The 12,223-nt window shown below is 51.7% G+C and overlaps 1 protein-coding gene across 3 annotated transcripts in view; it reads right to left on the bottom strand.

Annotated features, from left to right (window-relative positions):
* Positions 1–1,220: 1,220 nt before the first annotated feature.
* The window catches only part of slc2a3b (solute carrier family 2 member 3b), a 33,916-nt gene continuing 22,913 nt past the window's right edge, over positions 1,221–12,223 (bottom strand). For all 3 annotated transcript variants that reach the window (XM_069182555.1, XM_069182556.1, XM_069182554.1), the window contains 5 exons: positions 11,994–12,181; positions 10,629–10,733; positions 10,444–10,545; positions 9,676–9,879; positions 1,221–8,086 (listed from right to left, as the gene is read on the bottom strand). In XM_069182555.1, coding sequence (XP_069038656.1) covers positions 7,817–8,086; positions 9,676–9,879; positions 10,444–10,545; positions 10,629–10,733; positions 11,994–12,181 — 869 coding nt within the window. In that variant the 3' untranslated portion in view covers positions 1,221–7,816. The remainder of the gene's footprint in view (positions 8,087–9,675; positions 9,880–10,443; positions 10,546–10,628; positions 10,734–11,993; positions 12,182–12,223) is intronic.

Genomic DNA, 12,223 nt, shown 5'->3' with positions numbered 1-12,223 from the left:
CATTTCTCTACAGTTGACAGCAGAAGAGCAACACTCGGTTTGAGGAACATGAACTGCTCGTCTTTTTTCTTGATCTGGAGTCAAGGTGAAGGAAGAGTGGCTAAAATTAACACTGAGAGAGAGGGGTTCATACAGACACACTGACTGGACACTCCAGTACATGAACACTGCACTGAGAGAGAGAGGGGTTCATACAGACACACTGACTGGACACTCCAGTACATGAACACTGCACTGAGAGAGAGGGGTTCATACAAACACACTGACTGGACACTCCAGTACATGAACACTGCACTGAGAGAGAGAGGGGTTCATACAGACACACTGACTGGACACTCCAGTACATGAACACTGCACTGAGAGAGAGAGGGGTTCATACAGACACACTGACTGGACACTCCAGCATCCATTCATCTGTTATGAATCCAGGTTTTGATGGGCAGGAGTCATGTCAAATCAGACCTTGTCCCAGAAGCTCAGGGTCCAGAGGAGGACTACAACTTGGACACCAGTCCATAGCGGGACACACACTCACTCACACAGGGGCGAATACCCTGGAGCACCTGAGTGATCCCAGGCAGAACATGCAGGCTCCACGTAGAAGGATCCCTACCCAGGAAGTGGACCCGGGACCGAACGCCGGGACCACCCTGCTCCCCAAGTCTACTCCCCATCTACCCCTCAGCCTGCACCGAGCGGGAGAGAGGACGAGTCGGGGGGTTCGTGTCCACAAGCAATGGAGAAGGAACGGCTCATTCTGGACGCAAGCGCTGAAGCCACACGGCAGGGCTGGGGGAACGTGGGGATTTCTGTCGGACGGCGAACAGGCTGACGCAAAGGCGCCGAAAATAGCCAGGACAGCTGACCACCGTGAAGTCAGCCGGGGCCTGTTGAAACCCTGTGAGGAAGTGAAAGAGTGAGGGAGCGAGAGAGGGCCAAGCCAGCGCACGGGATCGTTCCCCTGGCTCACAGAGCTTCACAGGAGCCACCGGGCACGTGTGTGTGTGCGGGACTGCGCGTGTCTCCGTGTGCGTCCCCTGGCCCCGCAGCGTGTCCAGCGTCTATCGGGGTCTCGGTGTGTGTCAGACTGTGCGTCTCTGTATGTCTCAACGTGCCCCAGTGTCTCGCAGTCTGTCTGTCCATTACGAAGTACTGAGACACAGACCAGTACAGAATCTGGCTGGAAGGCAAACAGAACCACAGACCATTCAAAGCCTGACTTCAGGATAATAAAACATTTTATTCCTCTAATAATATGTAGTCATTCCTCTATAGAAGACACAATCCAAGGTACTGATGTGTGTGTATATGTGTGTGTTTTTCTAAAAAAATCCATCTTTCATGAAACACTGAGGACACCTCTAACCCTGGACACTATAGGGCTGCGTCAGCTAGGCATCGTGGGACTTGTAGTTCAGTCTTCAACATTTTTGGCTAATTCAGGACTAGACCATGTCAGGCACTCTGCTTTGGAGAAACTCTCCAACGGTTACCGAGGGATCTGGCATCCCAGTGTCTCATGGGAGATGTAGTCCAAAGCTAGCAGAGTGCATTAACACACAGACATACAGACACACAAGTAGACACACACGGCTGACAATGAGAGACTCAATCTTTATAAAATGTGTAAGACACAAAAAGGACACACATACACACACATAGGCATTATGAGGCAAACCAACAACTCCCAGGTAATTCAGTTACAGAATTAGAAAAGCAATTCCTCTTTGTGAGGTCAGTAGCTCCACAGCAGGTCAACAGACTGCAGAGAGAGAATGAAGATCAGAGGGACAGAAGGAGCAAATGGAAAAGATTAAGGACAGGAAATGAGGGAAAGAGACGCTCCACCAGACACGTTTACTTTACACCTACTGGACAGCGAGGGCATTGGGAGACACAGCTGGCATCGAGTGGGCAGGCAGACAAAGACACGGGCAAGAGACAGATCCAGGTGGGGTGGCGCAGAAGAGGAGGGAGAGAGAGAGGAAGGGGAAGAGTCTAGAGATATTTGGTCACTAAGTGAAAGCCACTAACTTCAGCTTGATCACACACAAAACAATACAGTAGGTTCATATATATATAAGTCTCTTTCTATCACTTAAATAAAGGTTTTTTTTCACTACTATAAAAAGAATGAAACAGTTAAAATACTCCGAACTGGAATGGCACAGCTGAGCGGACATCAACACTGACACCAATACTAGCAGCCGGTGAGTGCTGGATCACCAGTCACAGACACAACCCCAGGGAGCGACAGCGCCCCCTGTGTCTGTCCAGACACAGCAGGGGAACCCCAGCGCACTGCTATTCCCTTGTTAAAACCCCCTGGGATAAACCGGAAGGAAATGTCTCCTCGATCCACTCACTTAAGAATGCAAAGCAGTCATTTAGAAATAATTACAATTTGCATATATTTACAGCACAACTAATAGTGCTGAGCACAACAATCACAATGCTGATGGCACAATAATCAACAGAAATCCAGTCAGGAAGAGCGCCCCCACGCTCTGCAGGTGTAGTGGGGGACTGCAGCCTGCAAATGCTGCACTACATACAGTCTCAGAATATAATATTGAGGACATCATCTTTATCTTTAGGGTTTTCGTCTGGAACTTTGGTGAGACAAAGATCCTCTATGAACAGACACTTGTTCAACGTTAGTGGATTGTGGCAGACCATCTCCAGATACCACTGCACTGTCTGTGACTCTGCCTCCTTCAACACACCAGGTCTTGTTACCATGTGTGATGAGAAGACACTGGCTCTGACTGCACTCTCCTATATACACATCAGCTCCGACTGCAGTCTCCAGTATCAACATCAGCTCTGATCACACTGTCTCCTGTATCAACATCAGCTCTGATCACACTGTCTCCTATATCAACATCAGCTCTGATCACACTGTCTCCTATATCAACATCAGCTCTGGTCACACTGTCTCCTATATCAACATCAGCTCTGGTCACACTGTCTCCTATATCAACATCAGCTCTGATCACACTGTCTCCTATATCAACATCAGCTCTGATCACACTGTCTCCTATATCAACATCAGCTCTGATCACACTGTCTCCTATATCAACATCAGCTCTGGTCACACCGTCTCTTATATAAACATCAGCTCTGTTCACAGTGTCCTGTATACACATCAGCTCTGATCACACAGTCTCCTGTATACACATCAACTCTGTTCACACTGTCTCCTATATCAACATCAGTTCTGTTCAGTTTCCTATACACACATCAGCTCTGTTCACACTGTCTCCTATATACACATAAGCTCTGATCAGTCTCCTATATACACACATCAGCTCTGATCACACCATCTCCTATATACACATTAGCTCAGATCACAGTCTCCTATATACACACATCAGCTCTGATCAGTCTCCTGTATACACATCAACTCTGTTCACACTGTCTCCTATATCAACATCAATTCTGTTCAGATTCCTATACACACATCAGATCTGTTCACACCGTCTCCTATATACACATAAGCTCTGATCACAGTCTCCTATATACACACATAAGCTCTGATCACAGTCTCCTATATACACACATAAGCTCTGATCACAGTCTCCTATATACACACATCAGCTGTATTCACACTGTCTCCTATTTACACACATCAGCTCTGATCACACTCCTATATACACATCAGCTCGAACCGTTGCCACTATGAAAGATCATCCTTGATAACACTGTCTGCTATAACACAATATCTATGATCACACTGTTAAAATTAAACAAAAATATAAACAGAGACAGAAAAAACAGACAGATTTATCATTTGACAGATTATGGTGAAGAGCAAACTTCAAAAGAGAAATGAACTCAGGAATGACCAAATAAATTGATGGCATGCAAAAACAAATAAAGAACAGAATATACATCAGAGAAACACATTACAAATAACAGAGATTTATTTTTGGGGGTATCTCTCCTGTAATGTAGAACCATATGTAAAACATAATGTAAAACCATAATTGTACAGATGAGAAAATGCCAAAGCGCACAACAGCACAGTGAAAAAATGAAGACCAGGGAACAGGTGTCTGTAGTGCCTGGACAGACACACAGGGGAGGGCAAAGCACTGCAGCTGGCCCTGCTCCCATGGAATGTGGAATTCCCAATTGGACCCAAGCACAGATCCTGTCGCAGGATCCGGAATTTGACAACTGACCATGTAGTTTCTGGTCAAACACACAGACACAGAAAATACAGGTCCAGAGCTTCCCCAACATGTAAAACACATCATCACCACAGGACAGGAGACACAGGGAGAGAGGAGATCACAGAGAACCCCTCAGTCATAAACACACAACAGGACAGGAGACACAGGGAGAGAGGAGACCACAGAGAACCCCTCAGTCATAAACACACAACAACAGGACAGGAGACACAGCGAGAGAGAGGAGATCACAGAGAACCCCTCGGTAATAAACACACAACAACAGGACAGGAGACACAGGGAGAGAGGAGACCACAGAGAACCCCTCAGTAATAAACACACAACAGGACAGGAGACACAGTGAGAGAGAGGAGATCACAGAGAACCCCTCAGTAATAAACACACAACAACAGGACAGGAGACACAGGGAGAGAGGAGATCACAGAGAACCCCTCAGTCATAAACACACAACAACAGGACAGGAGACACAGGGAGAGAGGAGATCACAGAGAACCCCTCAGTCATAAACACACAACAGGACAGGAGACACAGGGAGAGAGGAGATCACAGAGAACCCCTCAGTCATAAACACACAACAACAGGACAGGAGACACAGCGAGAGAGGAGATCACAGAGAACCCCTCAGTCATAAACACACAACAACAGGACAGGAGACACAGCGAGAGAGAGGAGATCACAGAGAACCCCTCAGTCAAAAACACACAACAACAGGACAGTAGACACAGCGAGAGAGAGGAGATCACAGAGAACCCCTCAGTCATAAACACACAACAACAGGACAGGAGACACAGTGAGAGAGAGGAGATCACAGGGGGACTGGCATACAAACATACATACAAACATAGGGATTATACAACAGTAACAACATTAATTTAATCATGTGCATTATAAATATTTCAAGTCTTACAACAAGCGTACCCTGCAATTATATATATTTCCTCAATAAATATATATAAACACAATAGACCAAATATATAAAATATATTACACTAAAATCTCTAGCCTAAAGCTAGCCGTTCAGAAGCTGGTGGCAGTGTATCTCTACAGCGACTATCAATTGTAGAACAGCAGGAAGTGGGAGACGGTACAAGTACAGTGCTGCACCCTGGGCTCCATCGCATCAGCAGCATATCAGCCCGTCTGTGTACAGCTGAGCATGACCGCGGCCAACATCATCCGTGGCCCTGAGAGATCCGGACCGGCTCATCGACAGCAGCAGAGCAACGGGGGTTCAGAGACCTGCCTGGGACAGCCAGGATCTGGGAGGAGGTTTCTGGCCTCCAAACGCTGAGTCGGTGCTCAGTGGAAGGAGCGGTGTTGAGTCGGTGCTCAGCGTGAAATGCCGAATCTCCTGTTCTCAGTGTAAAACAGGGTCTGATATGCTGCCAAAAGAAACGGTAGCAGAAAACACAGAAAGTGCAGAAGATAAACTCTTTAAAGTCAATGTAGAAGAATATATACAGTACCTCAAACAAAAACAAAAGGTACAGTGATTAAAATATATAATACTCACCAATATGTACCCATAGAACAGTTGCACAGCAGGTATATACAGTATAAATTCATACACATCCATTATACACAAACCGTATATATGTATGTGTGCACAACCCTGCCTGCTTAACAGACATAAGCACTGCTCCCCAGACACACCCGAGAGAGCTGTCTCCCCGGAATATGAGCGTCTGCGTCAGGCCCTGCAGTGACACTGCAGTGTTGGTGGGGGCTCCAGTCCTGTGTTGGGTGCTGTACACAACTGCACGGCAATCCTGAGCTCAGGTAGGGATACACACACACACACACACCCTATACAACGTATCTATATATACGATGGGCGTTACAACACAACGTTTCAACACAGAAGGCTCCCCTGTTAGTCACAGTAACGGTTCCTGTCAACAGCAGAGGGCAGCCTCTGGGGGCCCCCGAGAAACACCCCCCACTCTCCCACCCCGCCTGGGGGCCGGCCTTCGACCCCGGACACGGCAGGAGCCCCGAGTCTGGTCTCTGTCTGTTTCTGCAGAATGTTGATTTTTTTCCCCACCCCGCCCCACGAAGACATCTCTCTCTGTCCCCACCCCCGGGTGGGAACACCTCCCCATTTCCCTCCCAGATCCTTGTTTAAAATGCTCAGGGAGCCTGGACTCGGTCTGGGAAAAGAAGGCCAGATTCCCTGTCTTCCCTCACGCCTGGAACAGAGGATCAGGCCTCAGTGCCAGACCAGCGCTCTGGAAACGAAAACTGGGGGTGTTTCTCTACCAGCCACCCCAGTACTACAGCAGTTCAGTGTAAACAAAAACATCACACACTCTCCAATAAATACTATACTCTTTAAAATATTGTGAACTTCTCTCTCTCTAAATATATATATATACTCCTTAAAATATAACAAAATACAGTGTGTTCTTATTATAGACTCTAGAAATCTACATTAAATACTGTTTTATTTGGGTCACCTTTTCTCTAACTCACATTGCACAGAAATGGGTATAATTTGGAAAAATAATTCTGTTTCTTTGCACTGTTCTCAGATCCGATGGGGAAGGGTGTTCATGTGAAGTTACAGAGGAGCTGGACTGAGTGTCTCTCCAGTATCTCCTGCGCTGATGGGGAGGGGTGTTCATGTGAAGTTACAGGGGAGCTGGACTGAGTGTCTCTCCAGTATCTCCAGCTCTGATGGGGAGGGGTGTTCATGTGAAGTTACAGAGGAGCTGGACTGAGTGTCTCTCCAGTATCTCCTGCTCTGATGGGGAGGGGTGTTCATGTGAAGTTACAGAGGAGCTGGACTGAGTGTCTCTCCAGTATCTCCAGCTCTGATGGGGAGGGGTGTTCATGTGAAGTTACAGAGGAGCTGGACAGAGTGTCTCTCCAGTATCTCCAGCTCTGATGGGGAGGGGTGTTCATGTGAAGTTACAGAGGAGCTGGACAGAGTGTCTCTCCAGTATCTCCAGCTCTGATGGGGAGGGGTGTTCATGTGAAGTTACAGAGGAGCTGGACTGAGTGTCTCTCCAGTATCTCCAGCTCTGATGGGGAGGGGTGTTCATGTGAAGTTACAGTGCAGGGGAGACCACAGACCACAGGCCACAGGGGAAGATTCTTATAGATAGCAGTGCTGTAGCTCCTGCTAGTTTAAGATAATAGGGAAAACTGAAAAATGATGTTTTTTGACACAACATATATCACCAGCATGTGGGTGTGTCTATCAACACTTCACTGACCTGCTCCAGCAGCGCACTTAACTTCGCACAACTCGTTAACTTGGCCCTCATTGATGAACTAACGCTCAAGAGAGAGCTGGGCATGGCTTCGTGATTTCTTTTTAAAATGGAAACGAGGGCTGGATTGTGACAGTGAGAAGAAACAGAAAGAGTTTTTAACTGCAGAGTAGCTCGACCACCTCACCCTCCGCCTCCTGGGAACCTGCAGGCTGGACACTTGAAAGTCTACTCCGCCACATAAAACCAGACCTGGTCTGACATCATGGGTGGAGACCGAAGGCCCACAGGAAGCGCCAATCAAAACCTGCGCCCCTCAACCTCACAACAGCAAGAACCCCGAAGCCCCTCCCCCTCCCCACGAAAGCCCCTCCCCCTCCCCCGAAGCCCCGCCCCCGACACCTCCTATAGGTTGGAGCTGGGGCCGTTGGCCGTGTCCTTAGAGGAGAGGTCCACCATGGGCACCTTCTCGGTGGGGCTGGTGGGCGGGATGATGACGCCTTCGGGGGCCTGCTCCAGCGGAGAGCCCGCCCCCGCTGGGGGGCCGGCGGCGAAGCCCTTGGAGATGTCCTCGAAGGTCCGCCCCTTGGTCTCGGGAACGCGGAAGAAGGTGAAGATGAAGAAGATGATGAGGAAGACCATGAAGATGATGTAGACGTACGCGTTGCACAGCCTCTGTGGGAGGAAGAAAAAAAAGATGCAGAGACGGGGGTTGGGAGCATGAGCACAGAGATACGGGATGACATCACGATGACGTCATGGCGCTGTGATGTCATGCCGAGACTGCGCATTACTGCTGCATGTGGAGAGAGATTACTGTTTGATTCTCCTCTTCTGGCTAAGCAGCAGATAGAGCTGATTTTTTCTCAATATCCTGATGATTCTTCTATTTTCTATGCATATCTATTTTCTTCTAAAGTGCAGTTGTTAAATTCGTGTTGTAGTTAATTGTCGTTAATAGATCAGACAGGCCGGTAAAGCCCAGCAAACTGAGCTGAAAGGAAGAAGCTGACATGAATAGCAGGCTTAGACACAGGCGGGGGAGCACAGACAGACACAGCCAGAGAAACACAGAGCAAACATTACAGAGTGGAATGAGTCTACAGAGGGAGACAGGCACACAGAGAGAGTGAGACAGGTCAGCACAGAGGCAGACAGACACAGATCTCAAGGGCGAGAGAGGCAGACAGGCACACAGAGAGAGTGAGACAGGTCAGCACAGAGGCAGACAGACACAAATCTCAAGGGCGAGAGAGGCAGACAGGCACACAGAGAGAGTGAGACAGGTAAGCACAGAGGCAGACAGACACAGATCTCGAGTGGGAGAGAGGCAGACAGGCACACAAAGAGAGTGAGACAGGTCAACACAGAGGCAGACAGACACAGATCTCAAGGGCGAGAGAGGCAGACAGGCACACAGAGAGAGAGAGACAGGTCAGCAGAGAGGCAGACAGACACAGATCTCAAGGACAAGAGGCAGACAGGCACACAGAGAGAGTGAGACAGGTCAGCAGAGAGGCAGACAGACACAGATCTCGGGGGCGAGAGAGGCAGACAGGCACACAGAGAGAGAGAGAGACAGGTCAGCAGAGAGGGAGACAGACACAGATCTCGGGGGCGAGAGAGGCAGACAGGCACACAGAGAGAGAGAGACAGGTCAGCAGAGAGGCAGACAGACACAGATCTCGAGGGCGAGAGAGGCAGACAGGCACACAGAGAGAGAGAGAGACAGGTCAGCAGAGAGGCAGACAGACACAGATCTCGAGGGCCAGAGAGGGAGACAGACACAGATCTCGAGGGCCAGAGAGGGAGACAGACACAGATCTCGAGGGCGAGAGAGGCAGACAGGCACAGATCTCGAGGGCGAGAGAGGCAGACAGGCACAGATCTCGAGGGCGAGAGAGGCAGACAGACACAGATCTCGGGGGCGAGAGAGGCAGACAGACACAGATCTCGGGGGCGAGAGAGGCAGACAGACACAGGTCTCGAGGGCGAGAGAGGCAGACAGACACAGGTCTCAAGGGCGAGAGAGGGAGACAGACACAGGTCTCGAGGGCGAGAGAGGCAGACAGACACAGATCTCGAGGGCGAGAGAGGCAGACAGACACAGGTCTCGAGGGCGAGAGAGGGAGACAGACACAGGTCTCGAGGGCGAGAGAGGCAGACAGACACAGATCTCGGGGGCGAGAGAGGCAGACAGACACAGATCTCGAGGGCGAGAGAGGCAGACAGACACAGATCTCGAGGGCGAGAGAGGCAGGTACCGCGAGGTACTGGAAGGTGATCCCGACGATGAAGTTGGCGGTCCAGTTGGAGCAGCCGGCCACAGCCATGGCGGCCGGGCGCGGGCCCTGGGAGAAGAGCTCGGCCACGATGAACCAGGGGATGGGACCCGGGCCGATCTCGAAGAAGGCCACGAAGCAGAACACCGCCACGATGTACAGGTACCGCAGGTCCGAGACGCTCTCCTGTGGCCGCACACAGAGAGAACAGGGGCGATCACCGACCGCCCCGATGACCACCAGCCCTCCTCAGCCTGCACGGGCCCGGCGGGGGAACTCCAGGCTCGTTGAGGTCAAGCCGAGCGACTGAGAGCCTCCATCTTGGCTCAAGCCTCGGCGACGGTGTTGCCCGAATCAAGATGACATGCCGAGAAGCTGGGCAATCGGATGCCGCCATTTTGGCTCCAGCGCTGACTGCATGGCAAACCACTGGCCAAACGTCTGCTCTACCTTCTGGGCCCACAGCTGAACTCCCTCAGGGTGGCATCTCACCCCCGAAGGAACACGGCACCTCTTGAGGTCAGCCGGTCCGGTGCCAGCGTATGGCTTCTCTCGAGAGGAATCCGTCTGGAATCCCTCCTTATCTGCCCGACGCTTCCCTTGGCTTGCCGATGGCGGGATCTCTGGGCCACCCCTCTCCCTGGGACCCAGCCCATGTGGCCCCCTGTCAGGACTGCCCCCCTCGCTCCGCCCCCCCCCCGCGGGCAGCCCTTCGCCGACCCCACGCGCGCACACAAGAGCGCCACCCACCGCCAGGACGAGGCCCAGGGTCATCAGCAGGGCGCTGGCGGCCATGCCGGCCAATCCCACGAGGTGCAGAGTCCGGCGTCCCGCCCTCTCCACCAGGAAGAGCTGGGGGAGACACGGAGAGGTCAGACCCGACGGACACACCAGGACACGCCGGACACGCCGGGGGGCGAGGCGGGGAGACTCACCGAGATCACGGTGAAGATGGTGTTCACCACGCCCGCCCCGATGGTGGCGTAGATGGGCTCCGTGATGCCGGCTTTGGCGAACTCCCCGGTGGAATAATAGAAGACCTGGGAAAAGCAGGGGATCAGCACACTGACGTCAGGGAGAGCACCCCCCCCTCGGGGGGCAGATCCACGAGAGCCGGCGGAGCCATCAAGCCCCTGGGGGCTGTCCCGGCCTCCGGGCTTAACGGCGGAGCCAGTACCGACCCGGTCCTCAGAAAAGGGCAACAGCGCCTTGTCTTCTGAGGGAAGCTGAAGTCCGGTTCCTTCCCTGAACCTGCTCCAGCTCGTACCCCGATCGGCTGGTCTGGCGGCCTGGAGAAACTGCGTCTCCCAGCCCTCTCCCCCCGCCTGTCAGGTACCCCAGCTCCGAAAGCGACAGGTTCAAGGCCTCATTCATACCTGTGGCCACATCCTTGCCAGCAGCCATATCACCCTGCAGCTCACAACTGGCAGCCCCACTGAAGCCCAGCAGGTGTGAGCCTGGGCAGTACCTGGAGGGGAGACTCCTGGGAAACACTAAGGCTGCTGCTGGAAGAGGTGTTAGTGGGGCCAGTAAGGGGCGCTCACCCTGCGGTCCATGTGGGTCCTAATGCCCCAGTATAGTGACGGGGACACTATACTGTAAACAGGCGCCGTCCTTCGGATGAGATGTAAAACTGAGGTCCTGACTCTCTGTGGTCATTAAAAATCCCAGGGTGTTTCTCGAAAAGAGTAGGGGTGTAACCCTGGCGTCCTGGCCAAATTCCCCATTGGCCCTTACCAATCATGGCCTCCTAATAATCCCCCTCTGTGAACTGGCTTCATTACTCTGCTCTCCTCCCCACTGAGAGCTGGTGTGTGGGGAGCGTTCTGGCGCACTATGGCTGCCGTCACATCATCCAGGTGGGGCTGCACACTGCTGGTGGTGGAGGGGATCCCCATTACCTGTAAAGAGCTTTGAGTGGAGTGTCCAGAAAAGCGCTATATAAGTGTAAGAATTATTATTATTATTATTATATTATCCTTCCTTAACTCTAGACCTCCTGTGGAAGTCCAGAAGTGTCCTGTTGTTCCTATCCGTCTGTACACCAACACTGCTGCTGGGAAACAACTCCCCCCCTGCCGGGGGTAATAATCAAGACTCTCTCTCTCTCTCTCTCAGCACACGGTTCAGTGAGATTCTGCTGTTATCCACAACCGGAGGGCGATTGTAAACCTTCCGACCCGCGAGCAGGAGACTCTCAGTTTGCGGGCTGTTGACCTCCTCTTCCTCCCACCAGGAAGAGCCCGAGACGCGTCCCCACAGGAGCGTGGTCCCCCCCCAGCGCCGTGTCCCGGACTCACCCCGTTGATGCCGGACAGCTGCTGGGACAGCTGCAGGACGATGGCGATGATGATGGGCTGTCTGTAGGCCGGGGAGCGGAAGAGCTCAGGGATGGTGACTTTCTTCTCCTGAGCCATCTTAATGCTCTCCTCCTTCATCTCCTGCAGGTCATCCCCCACGTCTTCAGTGCCTCTTAGCTTCTCCAGTACTGAGGGACAGAGAGACATGTTGACTGGACACTACAGCACAG

Source organism: Lepisosteus oculatus, chromosome 23, assembly GCF_040954835.1.
Source record: "Lepisosteus oculatus isolate fLepOcu1 chromosome 23, fLepOcu1.hap2, whole genome shotgun sequence".
Classification (NCBI taxonomy): domain Eukaryota; kingdom Metazoa; phylum Chordata; class Actinopteri; order Semionotiformes; family Lepisosteidae; genus Lepisosteus; species Lepisosteus oculatus.
Note: the sequence above shows the minus strand (reverse complement) of the source record. Positions and strands in the feature narration are given on the sequence as shown.